The sequence below is a fragment of the Gymnoscopelus microlampas genome, assembly GCF_963454915.1.
Source record: "Gymnoscopelus microlampas genome assembly, chromosome: 20".
NCBI classification, from domain to species: domain Eukaryota; kingdom Metazoa; phylum Chordata; class Actinopteri; order Myctophiformes; family Myctophidae; genus Gymnoscopelus; species Gymnoscopelus microlampas.
In genome coordinates this window covers 28,139,844-28,160,962 of record NC_139957.1, presented here as the reverse complement: position 1 = coordinate 28,160,962, position 21,119 = coordinate 28,139,844, and the positions used below count along the sequence as shown (strand labels likewise).

Sequence of the window (21,119 nt, the reverse complement as noted above, 5' to 3'; positions counted from 1 at the left end):
ATTTTTAACTCAAATCATTGCTTCTGGGAGTCCCTGGAACAAAATATTTTGATGGGGGTCCGCGGCCAAATACATATAATTTTGGGGGTCCTTGACATGAAAAAGATTGAACACCACTGATATAGAAACATACGTTTTTCAGAAAACTGTTGAGATTTAGGAGACATGTAGAACCGGCTTCAGGTCTCGCAAAGAAGGCTCACTTTCATGTTTTTGCATTCCAACAGATATCATCTTACACTTTTCAGAATAAACATTGGGGAAGGTTTAAAAACAAAATGAAATCTGTCACTTTTTGAGTGGTGGACTGTGCAATGGGTAACTCTATCAAACAGTAGGGCTAAGTGCTTGGGGTATAGTATTGACTTTCAGTGTCATTAACTTTTCAGCAGTAAGCAGGTTTCTGTCGCCACTGACCAAATTGCTTTAAATGCGCAGCAATTACACGGTTGAGGCTGGCGCTTAAAGGATGAGGAAAGTATAGTTTCTGTAGTAAGACCCTAATGGGATTATTAGTGAGTTTCTATGAAGAAAGAGCCCACAGCGCTCTGTAATACAGGAAGTGGGATTATACTTCCCAGTGATACACTGCACCTAACCAGCTGGCTCTCATGTTAATTACTGGATTACCCTTTCTAATTAAGAAATCCGTAAAGGGGACTTTAATAATTTATAGAATCACAGTGGCACAATTTCTTTCATTACTCTCTTTCCTTTGCCTCTCTGTCTCTCACTCTAACCCCCCTTTCAAATTATTTTTTTCACCTCAGCGGCTCTGGCATACCGGCATGGATCCGAGGCAACACCGTCTCGTTATGCAGAGTTAAATTGTGTTAGCTTGAGGCTTAAACGTGGCTTTAGCATGTTTAAATCATGCTGAGCGTAACAGGGAAGCCATGCGGGTTGTACCCTTTGATATATATTTGCAGCAAAGTGTGTGGGGTTTTGAAAATCAATGAGCAGTCCTCGTTTGATCGCAGTTGTGTCCCTCGTCTCTCTGCTAACTATAAATAGCGCGCGAACATCCTGTGACAGAGGTGTGGCAGTGTGGGGGCCAGGTACACATAGTCTCATGCTCTCATAACAAGATATGGGCTTTGTCACTTGCACTTTCCTCTTGTTGTTTTTTAACCTTTATTTATCCAGGGGAGGCGTTTTTTTGCTGAGCCTGCATGTTCTTTTTCAGCACTGCCCTGTTTCACATTCAAACAGTTACACACATTCTCACCTGGGAGCCATCTAGTACAACTGCAGTCTTCTATTGGCCTCTAAGCATCCCCAGTGAAACTAGCGGAGGTTAAGTGCCTTGCTCAAGAGCACCTTGACTGAAATTTGTTCAGGGTGTGATGGATGATATAACTTAACTGTGAATCATACAGCCTCACACACACGTCACTCGAAAGTGGATACTTTCCATAGTTTACAGCTGACAAGAGAAAAGTCAAATTAATTAAATTATGCAAACTCCCGCACTGACCGAACATAATGAGCAAAACTATATGCAAAAACACATTCTATCAACAGTGGGAAACTATTGCAATTACTTTGTTGACTTTTGTGCTTCCGTGTGCTTTAACATGTTGGAATTTTGAGGATTTTTTTGCTGTTATGTCATACTTGGGGGCGGGAAAACGCACCCCGACGGGGTATGATGAGTATGACGTCAGAGCAAAATGACTGCCATGCAAAACATGGTCGGTGGTTCATTTCTGATCGAAAATAATATGAGAGTAGGAAATGTAGGTCATTCAAAGCTCCATCAAACAGCAACATGTATTGGCCATGTTTGTTTCCTCTGTCTGGGAGGACATTCTCAGATGCCTGGGGGTATTTTGTAATGACCTAGTGACAACATTTCTCTGCTGGCGGCCGGGGTGCTCAACCAAATGAATAACTCAGGGCAGCCGGGATAGAGGCAGAGTGAGTGTGCGTTTGTATGTACTGTATGTGTGCTCGTTTCATTGGTGTTTGTGTATGTGCATGGAGGAGAGTGGGGGGCAGTGGGGCGGATACATGTCCCAACTCTTCAGACATTGCAGCGGTCCCCACAGCCCCCAGCCAATCTACAACCTCCCAGAACCACCTGCCGAGGACAGGCGGACTACATTTGTGCCAGTGCAGCACAGCGCTCCTCTGAGGAGATGTTGTCTCTCCTCTGCCTTGACCAGGCCATGTGTTATTCTGGTCTAGTCTGCAAAAGCCCCTGCTGTGATGGCAACTCAGGGGAGCCAATAAAATCATCTTGCGAATCCTGTTAAGAGGAGATGGGAGCTCCCGACTGTGCACTGAACTCCCCGAGATACCAACACATTTGCTTGTTTGTTTTCTGTGGATCTTTAAGGTGTAGCTGATGGTGTGTTGTTGTATATTTCATGAATATAACATTTCTCCATAATGGATATAGATTCACTCTGATGCATATGAATAGTTCATCCAAGCATTATGAATTATTCAGTGGTATGATTCCTTTTTCCTTTAATTCCATTTTTTTCTTCTTCTTTTTTTCACTTCCAAAATGCAATGTTTGTTAAGTGCTCAGAGCCGTGCACGCGCATAGGGGGTTCCAAAGGGGGCGGCAAAGTTGGAGAGATGTCACTAAAGATCTTGGCACAATTTCATTATGTCGTTCCATCCCTCAAAATAACAACTGAAGTTATCTCTGCATCAATAGTTGCACGAAGCCCATTATCATCTACATGCAGTTAATGGGCTTTTTGGCAGGAGTTGTCATTTTGTAGATGCAAGCCTGAGAGGGCATTACTATGTCTGAGTGTCTCTTCTGCTAAGCAGTGAGGTCATGCATCCATTGGGTAATTGTTTGATGTCTGTGGTTTGGTAAAACATTGCTTTAACAAGTTACATTGTTTTAAAGAGATTGGAGACTGTAATGCTACAAAAACAGTATGTGCTGGCTAAAGGTACTGCAAATACCCTATCCATGGGTGCAATTTGTTATCAAAACAATACATTGCTGCATACAAGTCCTCAAATGACCAGAGACATGTATCAGCATATACTCTTGACTGAAAACAAGAGTATATTTAATTCTACAAAGCAGTTCAAAAAGCATCTGAAGCCCTGACATGTTTTCAGGGAAACTCCTCAGATCTGTTGCCTCACAGGCCTAGCTTTGAAGTCAGACCGAGTTCTGTATAAGCCAGACCAAGACTATAAGTCTTCTCTGTTTTCTCGCCCCTTCCATATTCACAGAATTTGGCATTAATTCAACGCGAGTAGATGTTTTCCTTCCCTTACACATGGGGACGTGGGTGCATGGGGGTGGGGCCCTTTTCTAAAACCTCGTAGCATGGCAATCATTAGAACCTTGAGTCCCCTCTGGTAAGCAGGCCATGCTTCCTGTGAAGGCCCCTTGGGGATTCGGTGTGCTAATTATTTACTGAAGCAGCAGAGAGACTATCAAATGAGACCCCGCACCGCCTCGGAACTGTGAGAGGTGCACCGACAGTGCAACCTGGGTAACATACAGATACAAGAAGTTGATGATTGAGGAGAGAGAGGGAGAGAGAGAGAGAGAGAGAGAGAGAGAGAGAGAGAGAGAGAGAGAGAGAGAGAGAGAGAGAGAGAGAGAGAGAGAGAGAGAGAGAGAGAGAGAGAGAGAGAGAGAGAGAGAGAGAGAGAGAGAGAGAGAGAGAGAGAGAGAGAGAGACAGGAAGATGGAGTGAGCGGCCTCTATGCGGAGAGTGCATTGGAGGAGTCGAGGTTCACCGCTGAGTAGGGGGAGGTGGGGCCACCGAGGGGAACAGCAGCACAATATTAGATTACAAATGCATATGAATGACCAACTGCTGACTGTCCTCTGGCTTTGGGGTGAAATTGCATGGCTTGCTGTTCTGAATGTAGATGACTGTCTCCTGCAGGCCTTAATCCCGGGGTGGGCTGCTGTGAAGCTGCTGGTGGGAAGTAACTAAGTACATTTCATTGCTTTCAGGCAGGAAACCTCTCATCTCCATTATTCTAACTTTTGGTGGGTTTTTTTTTGTAAATGAATGCCCTACTTCATTGGTTCTCAGTGGGGAATGCCCTACTTCATTGGTTGACCAGTGGTCCTAGGGGGGGTTCCAGGGGGTCCCCAGCAAAATGTGTTAATATAGCATCACAATAAGTTTAACCTTTTATACTTTGGCTATTCAACTACTTACTTGATCATACTGCAGCGTCACCGTCATTATAGCGCCACCAGGACGCCAAAATAACCTACTCCGAGGAGCACTTTTTCTAGTTTAATTTGAATCCTGAAGAGTAACAGTTTTGGACATCAAAGACCCGACAGCAACGATTTACTCAAGTATAGTAGGTTAAGCACAGTTTTTATGTGCTTTTTACCTTACTTGAGTATTTCCATTTTTCGATACTTCATACTTCTACTCCACTACATCTCAGAGGCTATTGTACTTTTTAACTTAGTTAGTTACAAGTTTCTTTGTAGATTTAGATTATAATTACAAAACATACATTAACCACTTAAGCCCTATTTTATACTTTGGCTATTTGAAAATAGCCGATCTATAAGCTCACAATGCATTGCATCGCGACGCGTTGGGACTTTTACTTGTAACATAGTATTTCTTCATTGCGATATAAAGCTACTTTTACTTTAGTAAAAGATCAGAATACTTGAAAAAAAGGAAAAAAAGGAAGGGTTCCTGTTCCGTTGTCGGGCAGAAACCTCTTAACTCCATATTCTAACTTTTTTTGTGTTTTTTCTTAAATTAATGCCCTACTTGCCCTTCGTGGAGTAAAAAGTACAATAATTCTATTTGAAATGTAGCAGAGTGAAAGTCATGTGCTTGCAAATAAATAAATAAAACTCAACTTAAATAATTGTACTTTAGTTACTGTCCACCACTGGAACTCTGGAAGTGAGACACTAGTCTAGTTGGCTCACACTCCTCTCTGAGCCTGACTGCCCTCCATTTGTTATCAGCCAAGTTGTGTGCGTACACACACACACACACACACACACACACACACACACACACACACACACACACACACACACACACACACACACACACACACACACACACACACACACACACACACACACACACACACACATCCAAAAACGGGGGAGGGGTTAGCGCTGTGGTCTTAAATCCATGCATCTGGGCAGGAAGCCAAACAGACTTTCCTCAGCAGATAAACACATGCAAGAAGAGAGCACTGAGCTCTAATAATACACTAATATCCCACTCCATTTGATTAGAGGGCAGCCACATTATCTGTTCAACAACCAAATATAAACATATAGTAGACTACTGAATTATCTAATGCAATAAACCACTACATGAAATTGTATGTAACGCAATGGCAAAATAACCAGTCCTAATCTGGATTAAAATATGATTTCCCAGTAACACCCCGCATACATTATGACCCAGACATCAGACTAATATTGTGCATTTTATGCCCTTTTAATGAAGATTAAGTGCATGTGGCTTGTTGGGAAGTGCGAGGGTCTGCCGTGGCCTCTGTAATGCTCTAAGATAAACATCTAGCACAGAGTTGCAATTAATTCCAAACAGGGTTATGTAAACCCCAACCTGACCACAACCAGGCCAACCAACTTGTATGATTTCTTTCCAAACAAAGCTAGATTATATAGCAAACTAGTTCTAATGGCACATTTTGGCCCTTGGCCTGTGGGGAGCTAAAGCTGCAATCCTGAACTAATTTTAATGAATAAATGTTATTTCAACCAATCTTGTATAGTAGATATGTTAATACAATACAACAAGCACGTCTGCAGGGGGTCTCCCTACTCTTCCATTGAGATATTTGAGACCCTGGTGTCAGGTAGGACACCTACTGGTTGACAACTAGTACTGCCTGAAGCTCATAAGTGCAATATCTCCCCCTGACAAAATAAGTAGGGAGTTTGTCTTGACAGAGTGGTAGAGGTTTGCTTCTAGAAGACCAGCTGGGTTGAAATCCCATGACGTGAAACTTATGAATTGCAGCTTTTTTTCGTTTTTATTGTTAAATCGTTTTTCACATTGTGTATTCTCTCCAGTGGTGTAAAGTAAACATTTTGAGGTACTTTTACTTTACCGGAGTATTTCCAATTCTCAGTACTTTTACTTCAACTCCACATCTCAGAGGCAAATATTGTGCTTTTACTTATCTTTCCACTCAAACAGAGAGCGTCTCCTTTCAAACCCCAATGGTTCTAATCAGCCCCCCGCCCACAGGAGTGGCCCAATTCTCTCACAACTTGCTACAAAAATCGCTCATGAAAAACTATATAATCTCCTACGTTTCATTTTCCACCTTCACATGTGTCTCCTTCTCTAATAATCAAAAAGTGCTATATATTTCATCTCGCAATCTACTTCCGGATGGTTCGTTTTGCACCTTCTCTTGCCACATCGGTCACGGGAAAGAAATAAGCACTGCCGTGGTCTATGGAAACGACGAGCCCAAAAGTGCACCCAAATAAGCCCACAATCGCTTATACAAACAGTCAGACCTGGCAACGCAGCCTACGCCAATCATGCGTGAGAGATCTACAAGCTATGGGGCAGAGACGCCACCGTATCTTAGCAACAACTACAGCGCTCACTCTCATTGGTCGTGTCACGCTAAGAGCAGTCTCCAGACAATGGCATCTCAGAGAGCTTGCTGTAGTGTTTATATATCTATATGGCTGTAGCCATCACAGTCTAGCCTGGGTGCCAGCCTGCTTCGCTGCGTTCGGCGGACTTTTTTTCTCTCTCCAGAGAGAAAAAAATATCCGCCGAACGTAGCGAAGCAGGCTGGCACCCAGGCTAATCACAGTCAGTCGCAGCGACGACGGACAGGGCGCTGTGATAGCTGCCATGTCGCTAACGCTAACGTGGTTGTCATGCCTGCAGCGGCTCTGCAATCACTTTGTCAACAATGCACGTTCGTGTGGTGAATGTCAATATTGCTGCTCAGTTAGTCCATTGTAGATGGTGTATGTTTGTGTGTGTCTTCTGGAGAACTATGTAGCTCCACAGCAACTGGCAGGACCGCCCCGTGCTACGCATGTTAGGCTGCATTATGGTCATGTAGTAAATTCAGATAATTTCGCTCAGATTAGAGCAGTGCTTATCAACCCGTTCAGGCCGCCCCCCCCCCCCCAAATAAACGTACTTGATCTGGGGACCCCCCCATTCTGTTTGACTCCGTTCCACAAGTAAATATTGTGAAAATAGCCGATCTACAAGTTCGAAACGCCTCACGCTGAGAGGCTTTGTAAGCTTGTAGATCGGCTATTTTCTACATGATTGCCTCTTTCTTAGATTATTTGACAATGTGGCCCATGTTTTTATAGTATAGTTTGTTGACTACTTTTGTTGCAGAAATGGTCATTTCCTTTACTTTCGTTTTTTTATTGTCTCCGCCAGGCCGAAAGGCATGGCGCAAGACTATGTTTCACCCCCTGTCCGTCCGTCTGTGATAGCTAATCTCTCACATCGTTGACTTGATCGCAGCGAAACTGTGCACACACACTCCCTGGAGGCCAATTCAGAACCTCTGCCCTATTTCTTTCACATGGCCCTGTTACAGTGCCACCAGGAGGCTGCTTTTTGCTAAACACATTTTCTCACAGTACTCCTACATATTTTGCCCAAACATCACGCAAATCGGTACACAGTATCTCCACAGTCATTAAAAAAAAAGGCTCTTTCAGATCTTTCATATTCCATCCTGATTGGCTAAAATGGCTTCCAAAGTCTGCAGGACTGCTCCGTTTGGACCAAAATGCCTCACATTATGAACACAGCATGCACTTTCCGTGCAACTTTGCACCCACATTCCCACTATGCCGAGGAAGAAATTCCACTTGAGATTTCTCTAATCAGCCTCATGGTGGCGCTATAACAGCCCGATGTGGAGAGTCAGCGAGAGCTGGATAAACGAGGTAAAATGTGTCAAAAGGAGTCTGTACGGCTGTCGATACATGAACACATGACGTCGGTCGGAGAGGAGATATTGTGTCTTTTGGACAAACAGCAGCGTGCTGCTGATGTTTGTTGTGTGAAGCAGCTTAATGTCAGAGTGTTTGTGTTGGAGCGCCTCAGTGCGGCTGCAGAGTTCATGTGCAACCTCTTCCAGAGAGAGACAGAGACACTAGAAACTGGACATATGGACATTGATCTACACACTGCAGGTATATCTGCTACACACACAACATCAAACTAAACACTACAGGTATGATGCAGCGTTTGCATTCCAGCCAGCATGCCAGTGTAGTTCCCATATGGTTTCAAGGTGGGCTAAACCATATGGACCCCATGTCAGCAATGTCAGCGGCATCCACTTCAGTCCCAACTGCGATGCCCATGCAGGCTATAAGTAGCTTCTACCTGGCCCTTAGGTGGGCCCCAACTAGCCATGTTTATGTGGGACCAAGGCGGGTCCTAACTGGGTTTGCCCATGCAGGCTTTAACTGGGTTCTACCTGGGCCCTAGGTGTACCCTAACCAACCAGAGTGCAGTGCCCATCGCTCCAATTGTTGTGACGTCAGGGCTCTCAATACTGCACATTGGTGGAGGAGGAGGGGCCGCAGGGCGACCGCACACATCGCTGAACCAATGGTAGCCCACGGATGTTTCCTCTGGGGATTTACAATCTGCCCCTCTATGCCACATATCATCCGCACTACAGGGTCTTCACTGACCGAGCCACGGCCCCACTGGCCCTCATGACGCTACGCCACTTATATGAGTTGCCAAGTGGCCGCGGGCGCTACGTGGGCGTGGCCGCGGGCTAGACGCGAGCCCCCGCGTAGCGGGGGCGAGCTTCTAGTTATTACAAAACATACATTAACCACTTCAGCCCTATACATTTCGGCCATTTGAAAATAGTCGATCTACAAGCTGTGAGCTTGTAGATCTGCTATTTTCAAAAGATTTTTATACGTGTTATACATCTTGAACTTGTGAAATGGGACATTCTGCATAATGAGTACTTTCTACTTTTGGTACTTTAAGTACATTTTGATTCCAATACTTTTGTACTTTTACTCAAGTATATTTTTTATTACGGACTTTTACTTGTAACAGACTACTTCTACATTGCAGTATTGATACTTTTACTTATTAAAGTAAAGAATTTGAGTACTTTTTCCACCACTGATTCTCTCTCACACATGCAAGGGCTGCACAGCTAAAAGTCCACATCGCAAACACTGACCTCCGGACCTTTAAAGTGAATTGCATGCATGAGACTTTTACACAATCAAATTAAAGCCTGGAGTAAAGACTGAAAAGAGAAGAGCAGGTGTGCAAGTGAGTTCCTGTCTTTGCGGCAGATAATTCACATGACTGATGCATGACCTCCAGCCCTCTGAAGGAAAAAAGAGGGGGAAAAAGGTGACCTTCTCCCAATGAGATCTTACCACCTGTCAGAGCAGATTCGGGGAGGAGTGATTGAACTGTTTGTTTCTATGTCTTCAAGACAATAGTGCTGCCAGCCCAAAACCGCCCGCGACAACTTGCTGTCCTCACAGCGCGCTCCCTAGGCCTCCTTTAAAACCCTCTCTGAGTTTAGTTAACTGCTTTTTCTGCTTATAGACTGAAGCAGAAAAAACGGGGGAGAAAGAAGTAACATGATGAAGTTGTGAATGGATGATTAGGCAGTAGCAGCCAGGTAGGTTGCTCGCTCCCAGCTACACACACACACACACACACACACACACACACACACACACACACACACACACACACACACACACACACACACACACACACACACATACACATTACCGCTGACTCTGCCTGATTTGTCTCCAAGCCACATTGAGTCAAATTTGAGCTTAACCCCGGGTGCAATAGTGCATTTCCCCTCTCTCCCTCGTCTCTCTCCTATTTCTCTCTCTCTCTCTCTCTTTCCCTTCCTGCGTATGTCTGTCTGTTTGTGTGCAAGTGTGCGTGCGTGCACGCGTGTATCTGCCAGAGGGCTAAAACACCATGAGGGAATTGGGCCCCTGCCACCCCCTTCTCTCAAATGTGAAGGGATAGTAAATATCACTGCGGCAGATGGGGCCGATGCTCCCTCTCCTGCCTCCCTCCCATACAGAGGGAGGGCACAGTGAATGGATAGCCATCAACAGCAGCAGGACTAGCCCCGGGGCCAAGACCAGAGCAGAGGACACGGGGACTGGACTGCTGCTCAGGCAGTCAATTTCACAGACAAATTCCCCCTGACTATCTACAAGGGGACTGCAGAACATTGCAAAGATACAAGATTGTTATATATATACACATCCGTGTCTTTCACCGCAGAAAGACACCCAGAAAATAAGCATTAATGGTTCTCTCATGGATCATAACAACACGCTGTTTGACGTCTAATAGTATTCTATCTAACAGGCGAAGGGCTTTGATTTCCAGATAACTTGTCTCCTGTTTGGATTCTATAGGAGAAGTCGCTGCTGCGTATAAAAAAAAAGGGGACCAACTGCTGTTGTGTCATCTCACTGAACTGTCACGCCGCTCGCAAGATCTGTGAAGCGCCAGCAGCCATCTAACAGCATGACATGCTTGTGTAACGTGGGAGGATAGGAGAGCATTTAGGACGGAAGGGGTGTCACCGTCAACCACATTATTATAGACAGCAGGTCTGGAGGAGATATAAATCCTGTCTGCTCGTCAATTAACAGACAGCACACAGGTTTATATTTAGTTGTTATAAACCATACCATGTTGTTTTTGTTGTTGTGAGACCTCGAGCATGGAGAGCATGCATCAGTATTCCCACAGCAATATTAGACACCCTCCCACAGGGAGGAGAGGAGAGCACATGTGAATCAACGATGACACAACGCGGAATCTTACTGCGCAGCGGCATAGTCTGAGCAGTGATGTAATGCCGCCAAGGTAGCTGGGTTGCAGTCTGTATAGCAGAGAGAGAGAGAGAGAGAGAGGGGGAGAGAGAAAGAGAGAGAGAGCCTTATAGTAGCTCCATTCGACATTGGTAGACCAGTGTCGATATGGGATTTTTACCCCCGGAGGATGAGACTACAAGTGACATTTTTTTCTCGTGTCCACTTCATGCAACTTGCAAATCGGGAGATCAACCTCCAACCCTTCAGATCTGCCGCAGGGGCCTTTGTATAGGTGTCACGTACAGCATTTGGCCGTGACATCCTGAGTTATATGAATGATTTAAACGCTCAAGGGATTGGAAATTACTTTCTTTTGTCGCCACAATCCCCCCCCCCCCCCCCCCCTTCCTCCTCTGGATTCCTGGGAGGACGGTGTCTCATTCAGTGTCTCCCGAGCATTCTAGATTTCCATTTATTTATTTAAGGAGGAAATAGAAGGAAATTTCAACGGGTCACTAATTTCATTTCAACGTGTACCAATGGCATTAGCCCTGAGCAGATATTTCAGAGGAACACAAAATCAATGTTGAGATTCTATTGGGAATAATCCTGGAACCCATTAGTAACTTTGACCAATAGGTCAGGTAAAGTAATAGCTAGATAAATGTTTTATTACAGATTCGCAAACTGACTTAATGGGAGGGACAGAACCCATGCATGCGGCATGCGGCCATGCATGGCAAATATTCATCATTAGATTCTATTGGTGTAATGAACACAAATCTCTCAGTGGCCAAGGCTTCTGGCTCCTAGTTTTATGTGTGATCAGTTAAAGGTGAGCTTGTGCTAACCGGGCCTCAGGAGACAAAAGACAGCATCAATGGTCCTCTAGAGGTACAGAGGAGGCAAGGCCACAACGTAGAGACAATATAATCAATGCAAATCAATGTTGTTGCAGATTATCTATGGTATGCTATTGTAATCATATTTTAAATGACATCATATCTTGTGTCTTGCTGTATGATGTACTATTCATTGTTCATTTGTACCAATGCCCCTAGTGCAATATATCAGGGCAATAACCTAACAGGAGCTGTGGTGCTAAGGATGACAACATCCCTGTAGCGCTGTCTGAGCCATAACATCATCCAGTTCCTTTGACACACGACCAAGGAATCTCACTGATTATGTTATTGTATGCAAAGGCTACATCTGTGGTAATTTATTTTTGATCTCATTCTCTTTCATTCAGCAGTAGTTTAACCTATTTCCAGCAGTTTCTTGTTTTTTTAGGTTGTTGATGTATTATTGTTCAAATACTTTTTTCTCTCAAGATTGACCTATATGTCCCCTGTTCCTCCACACATGTACCAATTACAGTATAAAAGATTGATGGATATTGGCCATTAGGAAAAAGCTTCCAAATTTACTCTTAGTAATAACACAGTAATAACACAAGTCCTTGGCAGTTATGGCCATTGTTATTGTTGTCTTTATATGTGTACACAATACTGTATGCCACTTCATAACATGTTTTCATCCCTCAGCATACACAACTCTGAAACCTTTCTGTTATTGAGAGTAAGTAAGTGCTACTTTTCTGAATGGAAGCCAGACAGAGAGCTTACTGGACTGAGGTCTCACACACATGCTGAGAGGGACGGCTCTCGTTTCCAAGCTCAGTCTCCAAGAGGCCACACAATCTCACCAATCACATTGCGCAGACTGCCAGAGCGGGCAATTCAATTTCTTAAAGGCACAGGGTCCGTTTTAAGAGGGGGATTCAGAAAAATGGGTGAGGGGAAACAGCATAGAAAAAACGGCACATTTTGAATAGTAAGACATTTAAACATCACAATTAAAGTTTTCCTTTTTTGTTTTTATTAAATGTGAATTCACATGTTAGTTTGAGCCCATCCATTTCAGAGTATCAGCCTATATACAAAATAGGCATCATTCTGACATCACATCCTTTTGAAACTCAACAAATAACACATCTGTGTACATATATTCACAAACTGAAAGGACAGTTGATGGTGGTAGGTACTTATTTATTAAAAGATGAGTCAAAGACAGATTCACACTTGGAATGTGAAATAACTACTGCCTAGAACTTCCAAACAAATGTCTTGGCATATAATTAGGTCATATTCCAAACCTTTTATTCAAACAGACTTCATATGTAGGACCCACATAAAAATAATCAATATCTGTTTTTTTAAGTGCAAGAAATAAAAATACAGGTTTATGGTTAATGTTTTAAGAAAAGAAGGCAGTCTTCAGTTTTAAAATAAAAAGTTTCATTTTATGAAACAGGACTATGGAATGTTTTTTTGCTTGTTTGTTAGATATGCCAGACCACTCTGTACCAGACTATGCCCTATTCCAGAACGTTATATTATTAGTTTTGGGTCAAATTCAAAAGAGCTTGGTGACAAATATGCCCAATATTCAATCTTGTGAGCCAAATAACATTCAAATTGGGATATTTGTTTACATTTTTCCATATTATGCATCACACCACGAGGCCATATTAAATTGTTTTGCATCAGTTCCAGCTGATCTGTTTATTTTCTGCCTAGATAGGCTTCAGCATCACAACAGGTAATGATGTTGACAGTGCACGTCTGTTTTTCCATCACTTGCTACAAATGTTGATGGTCTGTATCTTAAGAGTATATATTGCACAAAAAAATGAGGGGGAAAAAACAGTATGTGCCATAAAAAATACCAAAATCCAGTTTCACACCTGCGATTGGGACCCATCCACATATCACGAGTATGATATACATAAACTCCTAACTTTACTATATTACAGTACATATACAATCTTGAAACTAGTTCCAGCTCTGAGGTATGTGTTCCCCATGATGCCATTGTATCGTCTACAAATACTCAACAAATCTGCTCTACAACTGTACAAAACCTAGTTTAAAATCACAAGGCATTTTGATGCAAGTTTTAATTTAACTTAATCCTTAAAACCAGGACTCCCTTGCATGCTAAAACAAATGATAAAGGGAAGAAGTGCCTGAAACTCACTGAAAGCACAGTAAGAACATTCCCTTTTAACTGTACAAAAATATGCCTGAAAATATCTTACTTTTCTTTTAAAAAGATGAGGTCTGTTATGTATCAAAATGTTTCCTCCACACCTGTATTCTGAAGAGGTTTAGGCTGCTTAATTTTCAAACCAGGAGGTAAACGGAATCAGTTACAAAAAACAAACATTTGCGGCAATTAGAAATTACATAAACCGTTGTAAAGTAATATCCTGAACATTGTCAGTTCACAGATTTGCTTTGAGTCAGTCCACAGTCCGTTTTCAGCTCCCTGCAGTTTTTAAGAGGATAAGATGCATAGAAGTTCACAGATTTTTCCCTTTGTGGTCCGTTTAAGCTGAACAGTAATTGTAGACCTACAGAAAAAAATCCATAAAACCCTGTCATGCTGCCAGAAAAACGTCTGCAGACTTTTTTTGCTACCAGCTTCATAAGCATCTCATTCCTCAAACCTCACCTCGCCTCCTCCTCCCCCGGACCCCTATAAACCACAGAGGAGGCAGGGCTAGGAACAACTTGAGCAGGACATATAATTTAATTTCTCCTTCTCTGTTATTAGGAGAGGATCTTTTCAATTTAGTAAGTGAACACCAAATCAGAAAAGTTCGCCTCCAACCAGTCCCCTGCGATCATTTCACTGAGCTCTGGTGTGCAATAGTCTGGAAATTCAAAGTGAGAGCCCAGACTACCCTCACTAAACGAGTCCAAGTCCTTATCCACAAGAGAGAGGGAGAGATTTCCTGAATTTGGATTGCCCAGCTCTGAGCCTTGAGCGCTGGGGGCGAAATTTAAACTAAAGTCAAAAAGCAAATCGTCCTCGCTGGAGCTGGAAGATGTGGAAACGGACCTAGAAGATGCTGGTGAGACGGAAGCAGGGTACATTGTGCTCTGCTTGGTAATGTTTTTGAAATTATAAAACAGTCTGTTGTTGGGCGCCGCGTTCCGCACCTCTTCGTACATGCTGGTCCCCTCGGACTCGGCGGAGGAGCTCAAAGTTGGGCTTGCGGGCACTTTTGCTACATTATACGGCCTTATGCGCACCTCCTCGTCCTCCTGCTTAATTATCCTCATCCGATAGTCCTCCTCATAGTCGTCGTCATCGTCAGTGAGTTCACTCTTTATTACGGTCTTTGTAACTTTTAAGTTGGGAAACACACAGTCCTCCCCGAAGCCGTGAGAAGAAGACTTGGAGCCGCTCTTAGTCTTTATCTTTGAGCATTTCTTGCTGGGAGTCTTTGACATTTTTCCGCACTTCTCCGGGGACGGTGCCGATGACTTGGAACCGTCGAGCTTTGGTTTCTTCTTGGGTCGGTACTTGTAGTCGGGATAGTCTGCCATGTGTTTCAGCCGCAGCCTCTCGGCCTCTCTGATGAACGGGATCTTCTCGCTGTCCTTCAGCATCTTCCACCTCTTGCCCAGGCGCTTGGAGATCTCGGCGTTGTGCATGTCCGGCGACTGCTCCATGATTTTTCTCCTCTCGATCTTAGACCAGACCATAAACGCGTTCATGGGTCTCTTGATGTGGCCGGTCGCCGTCTTGCACCAGTCCGGGTTGATGGGCACGGGGCTGCACGCCATAAACTCGCTCTCCTCCGAGTCCGTGGCCTCTCTGGACATGCTGCCGTCCGTCTCGCTGTTGTCTGTGTGCTGCACCATGGTCGCGTCGCACCAGTGGCCGTGTGTTTCTGTCCGTCCGGACGCTGCGGGGTCTAACAGCCCACAACACTGCACGGCCAAAAAAAAACACGCTCAGCGGCTCTTTTCTCGCCGGTTTTGTCCCACGTTCTCTGCTCTTATGTGTCTCTCTCTCAAGCTCTGCACTCTTTTCCAGAGTTACAAACTGCCTTCTTAACTAGTTATCGGGTTTTTCATGTCCATTACGTCAGGGATGGTCGTCCAATCACGTCGCTTCCACTCCGCCCATACAGACTCCATGCAGACTCCGTTAACCCTTTATTCCCCCTCCCCAGCCTCTCATTGGAGGTGGGATCTGTGGCACACAGTGTCTGGACCGGTGTTGCCAGGTTTCGCGAGAGAAGCAAGCAACCAGGTATATGAAAACAATCCCAAAAGAAGCGAGCCCTTCGCCCTTTAAACATATTACATTAGCTATTTGAAAATAGCAGATCTACAAGCTGACAACGCGACGTGTTGTGAGCTTGTAGATCTGCTAATTTGGACTATTTTTTAAAACATGTTAACAACACAAATCTTGTATGGGGGTCCCTGCCACAAATATTTTCAAATGGGGGTCCACAGACTAATACATATTAATTTGTGGGTCCTTGGCATGAAAATATTTGACAACCACTGGTTTGAATAACATTAGGAAACAAGCCCAAATAAGCAACAACACTTTAGAAACAAGCCCCCCCCCCAAAAAAACAACCACCAATATTTACAAACAACTTAACAGAAAAACAAGCCCAAAGTTGCTTATAATAACCAAACATGGCAACACCGGTCTGGACCCACGCTGCGCGAGACAGGCATATTAAACACACAGTTAGCACTCTGAGCTCCACACAGAAGATGAACAACATCATGCATCCAGGCGCACATATGGCAAAAAACTACAAGCTTATTCCCATTTTTTAGAAGTGATGGGGAGGGGGAAAACAGCTTGGATTGGGTGTTATTCTCCTCCAGTCAGACAACTATACCCTTTTCTGGTGCATCTGGAGAAAAGATATAGGTTATGTGTGGTTGTTTTTATTTATTTATGTTCACTCCTAAATTGGATACTGAAGGTGGCGCTTGGACACAGGCGGTGGTGCGACGCGCTGTCTGGCCGCTGTAGGGGGATACAGGCTGTGGCATCACAGCAACACTATAGCATTAACTTAGGGTATAAACCACTGCATTGCACTGTTATCTTATGGCCGCCTACTGTTATCACACCTTTTTTTGTTGTTGTTGGTGTTAATCGTTTCCAGCCTTCTGTGATTCAAATAGGACTGTTGGTTAATTCTATTATACAGGGATATTGGCTGTCTGTTTGCACTTATTCACACCACAGCTAATCAAATTACCATAAGATGTATTATTATTATTATTATTATTATTATTATTATTATTATTATTATTATTATTTAAAATAGCAACTCTTTCATGCATCATTCATTCATGTCCAAGCCAGGGCTTCCTTTTATTTATTATTATTATTACCAGAACATATAGGCTAATATTTACTGTAGGCATGTAAATTAAGCCTACTATAAATCTCCAGCCTTCTTGAAATGACATTATAATGTGTGGAAAGCTACTTATATTTCAATCCTCCCAGCACACGGGCAAACAACAACAACAACACCCTCTCTCTCTCTCTCTCTCTCTCTCTCTCAGACAGCAACATTTGGCTGTTCAGCCTTGAGCCCAGCCCAGCCTGTACAAGGGGATGGAAGGCTCCCTGCTGAGTTTGCTGTGTCAAGAGGCTGCTAGCTGGCGTCCCCCCTCCCTGCTCTGGGTGGCAGCCAGCACTGCTATGGGAGGCTGGGGCGATAAGGCGTCCTGCTTTTTTTTTTCTCTCTCTCTCTCCTTCGTCCCCTAGAGGGCAATCACTTACCCTTTTGAAACCCTCCCCCACCCAGCCGCTACGTTCTCTCCCCAGCCGGAGCTTATGAAGTGTCTCTACTGATACAGAGAGATCCAGAGAAACAGAGAGGGGGGGGAGAGAAGGGGAAAAAATATCCTAATTTATGTTTCAGCGTATGGCGGTGTCGCGTGCCAAAGACAGCCGATCTACAAGCTCACAACGTCTCCCTGAGAGCTTGTAGATCGGCTGTTTCCGCATAAATTAGGCAAAAAAGGTAGAGCAAGGAAAGGGAAGTGGAAGAAGGGGGGTGGGGGTGTAGTGGTAGAAGGTGATTTCCTTTTCTGTTCTCCTGCCATCATAGAGCATAGTAATAATAAAGCCCAATTTATTCTCCGTAGTACCCCAGTTGTCGCTTGCCGACATGAATTGAAGAAGCGACACCATGGTGCCATGGAGTATAAATTAAGGTTTAACGGCAGAGAGGCAGCAGCGTTTCTCTGTCTGTCTCTCTCTCTCTCTCTCTCTCTCTCTCTCTCTCTGTTCCTGTATGAGACAGAGATAGTGCTGAAATGCTTTATCATGACCACCCTGTGCTGATTAAGCCTTATCAGATATATGTGCCGGTGCTGGAGTCTCTGGAGGCAGGAGCATGCACATGCATGTTTCACTGCTAGTGTGTTTTTCTGATGGATTCATTTATGTGCTATTTGATCTTCTGATCAAGGACGGCACTGACAGGGTATAGCAGGGCGTTTGGAATGAATTGATAGCAGGGTATCATATGTAGGTCGAAATTGCAAGCACATATTGGCTGTGTGTCTGCATGGAATTCCAAGAAATTGCTTCATTAAGATCGATAAAACGTTCTGTTCTTCTGTCCATATAAAAAGGCTAATTTACTCCATTTTGTTCTGTTTTCTCGACTAGCATTCACTCACTGGATGGAATACAACAATCCCTATATGTTCAGTCATAAATCATATAGTATACAACATCAATAATGATGATGGTACATATACGAATGAGCATACAGCACCTGTACCTCATTGCCCTCTATTCCCCATCTCAGGGAGAAAACAACGTTTCAAATTAAATTTCACGTCTGCACTGGAAAAGACCTCGCCGTCTCACATTCACGCGTTCATATCTCACCCCCCGGCCTGCTCCAGCCAGCCCTATCTTTTTATACAATGGTCTCATGCAGGACATGAATCACAGCGCTGCTTTAATGGTGAGCATGTAGGCCGGCCGTGCAGCTCATTAGCATGGCTCATTATTGGCTGTGAATGAGGTGCTGGTGTCAGCCCATCCAGCAGCCTATGAGTCATCTCAGGGAGGGTCTCAGCGCCATGCCTGCCTCACACAAGATTCACCAGGAATACAAACATACCCGACCCCCCCCCCCCCCCCAACCCCCAGTCTCATTCATTGACCAGGTCTGCGATCAGCATGATGAGCCATGTCTGGCGATATTGCTATGTTATGTTGTGTTTTCAGTCATTTATTTGTTCTAAGTAGAGATTAAAATGGTCAAAACGATGTGAAAATGCAAAGAGATTCGCATTATCACTTGGTGATTGCTAATACGCTGTGATTTCCAATACCCTGAAGTCAGATGCTTTAATGCTTATTTGCTGCCGCTTTTCATGTCAGGGGAGAGGACATTTTATTCCAGAGCAATGGAGTGTTGAATTAAGCAATGGTTTTCATGTAAGAACATTGAAAGGGGTCTTCTGTAGAAACAATTCCCCCTGCATTGCTTATCTAAAAGCCCCCCAAAGCAGCTGCTGCTCTCACAAAGGGCCAGTGAAGCGTTAGATCAATACTAACCCTGGCTAGAGGCTATCTGATGCTCAAAATGCATGGATCCATCTCCTCTGCATAGCCTTGAGACAGGTGTGGACTCCTGGAAGCCACTATCTGATGGCTTCACAATGGGTAAGGGGGGGTGGGGGGCACTGAGGGGGGAGAGGGGTTGTTTTGGTAGTGCATACAGACGCAAATTAACTTTTCCACTTGACGGACACATTCTTGAATATCCTTTGCACTCGGGTTACGATGTTTATTGCCGTGCAGTGAATTGGTGCTTTTCTAGCACATACAGTGCAGTCACTTAATGCTAATCTGGGACTATGCATAGAATGTGTATGTTGAGTTCCAGCAGCTTGCAAGTTGCATTAGGTAAGCTGCCCACCCATGTCTCTTTCCATACAGACTTACAGCCCCCTTCTACCCGTAGCTGAGGCTGGAGGTGAAACCTGACGCCAGGCCTGTGAATACAATGATTTATAGTTTGTACGTTAGTTGCCAGTTACTGCGGCCCATTTAGTTGTCTCAAGTGGTGAGATGATACTAAAACAAGCTATGTCAGCTGCCCGGCATTCATTTCACTGTCTGGCGCTGTGGTCTCGTTACTCAGTGAGCACGCAATCTTCCTGTCTCTTCCAAGATAAGAGAAGCTTTGACAATGAGGAGGATCTCACAGCAGTTTGGAGGTAGAATGTTTTTACCACTTGAGTGTTTGGTGGCCCCAAGGACAACTTTAGTTTTTTCTCCTTTTTTGCCGTGTTGTTGCTTTACATTCTCGACTCAATGCAAATGTATCTCCAGGGTGTCAGGTTCTTTGTTGACCTCCTTGATGTGGCCTCTGTCTCTCAAGGTCTAATGCTTAGCAGATACTTGAGACTGGAGTGTCTTGTCGTGAATGTAAACAGCTGACGCTGGAGCACTGCGCTGGAATGTTTGTCACACAAACACAATCAGGGGCCAAAAGCTGCCGCCGCATCCTGTGTGCACTTGTCCTTGCAAAAAAAAATAAAAAAATGCTCTTTTCATTTACAGAAGGCGGAGTTGTTCACCATTCAGCAAATGCAGACATTGTGGTGGGTTGTATGCAGTCAAATCCACAACACATTCCAGATGTAAGCGCCTTTTGGGATGCCCTAATTTTGGTAATCCTGATATAATTAGGTAGTGGTGAAATGTAAAATTCAGAGTTATTGTGCAGAAACCGCTACAAAAAAAGCAAAAAGGGGGGAAAAAAGCAGACTGTGCAAAGGTATTCTCTCTTGTAGCTAAGCTTAATGATTTTCTCCGAGTGTAACTAAATCAAACACTTTTGCCAGTAAATATTCTGTCCAGACCAAGAGCAGGCAGTAAGTCCCGAGGAAGACAATCTTTGCAGACTCTGCACATGTCAGCTTGCTAGCTACACTCAGCAATGGACATGGATGGGTGCGGATATGAGGGCAAGTAAATATGTCATTGAACAGCAAATGACTTGAGTTCTTGCTATGCCCTTGCACACAAGGGATGTGAGAATTGGGTTGTACACTCGCACATAGATAATCTCTGGCATATGTAACGACTGTTGGTATTCAGTAAGAAAACATAAGGGACAGAGTTTTCCGTCTCAGTTCCCAGCCTGTCCCCCTTCCCCTGCCTTGTGCTCCACTGTACAGGCTCTGCCCTACTAATCAGGGGGAATCCACAGAGGCCTGCAGGAGGAGATGACATCATCTGAGCGCTACCGCGGCTTAAGCAGAACAGTACGTTCAACACTAATCACATTGCCATGTCACCTGTTGTCATACCCTATAAGCTCTGCCCATTTAAATCCTTTAATTATAAAGCAGGAACGTTAAAAATGATGTTTACTGTATGAGTCCGGGGTACCTAGTTGCGTACTGTACGCTGCATTTTGTGC

At 44.1% G+C, this 21,119-nt stretch overlaps 1 protein-coding gene across 1 annotated transcript; it reads right to left on the bottom strand.

Moving 5' to 3' along the window:
• Positions 1 to 12,698: 12,698 nt before the first annotated feature.
• On the bottom strand, positions 12,699 to 15,687 carry sox11a (SRY-box transcription factor 11a). The gene has a single exon (XM_084044064.1). The coding sequence runs from the start codon at positions 15,532 to 15,534 to the stop codon at positions 14,455 to 14,457; it is 1,080 nt and encodes a 359-aa protein (XP_083900190.1). The 5' UTR covers positions 15,535 to 15,687; the 3' UTR covers positions 12,699 to 14,454.
• Between the last annotated feature and the right edge of the window lie 5,432 nt (positions 15,688 to 21,119).

What these genes read in the sequence shown, in the direction of transcription:
- sox11a (XM_084044064.1), bottom strand. Translation starts at nt 15,534, where the DNA reads ATGGTGCAGCACACAGACAACAGCGAGACGGACGGCAGCATGTCCAGA.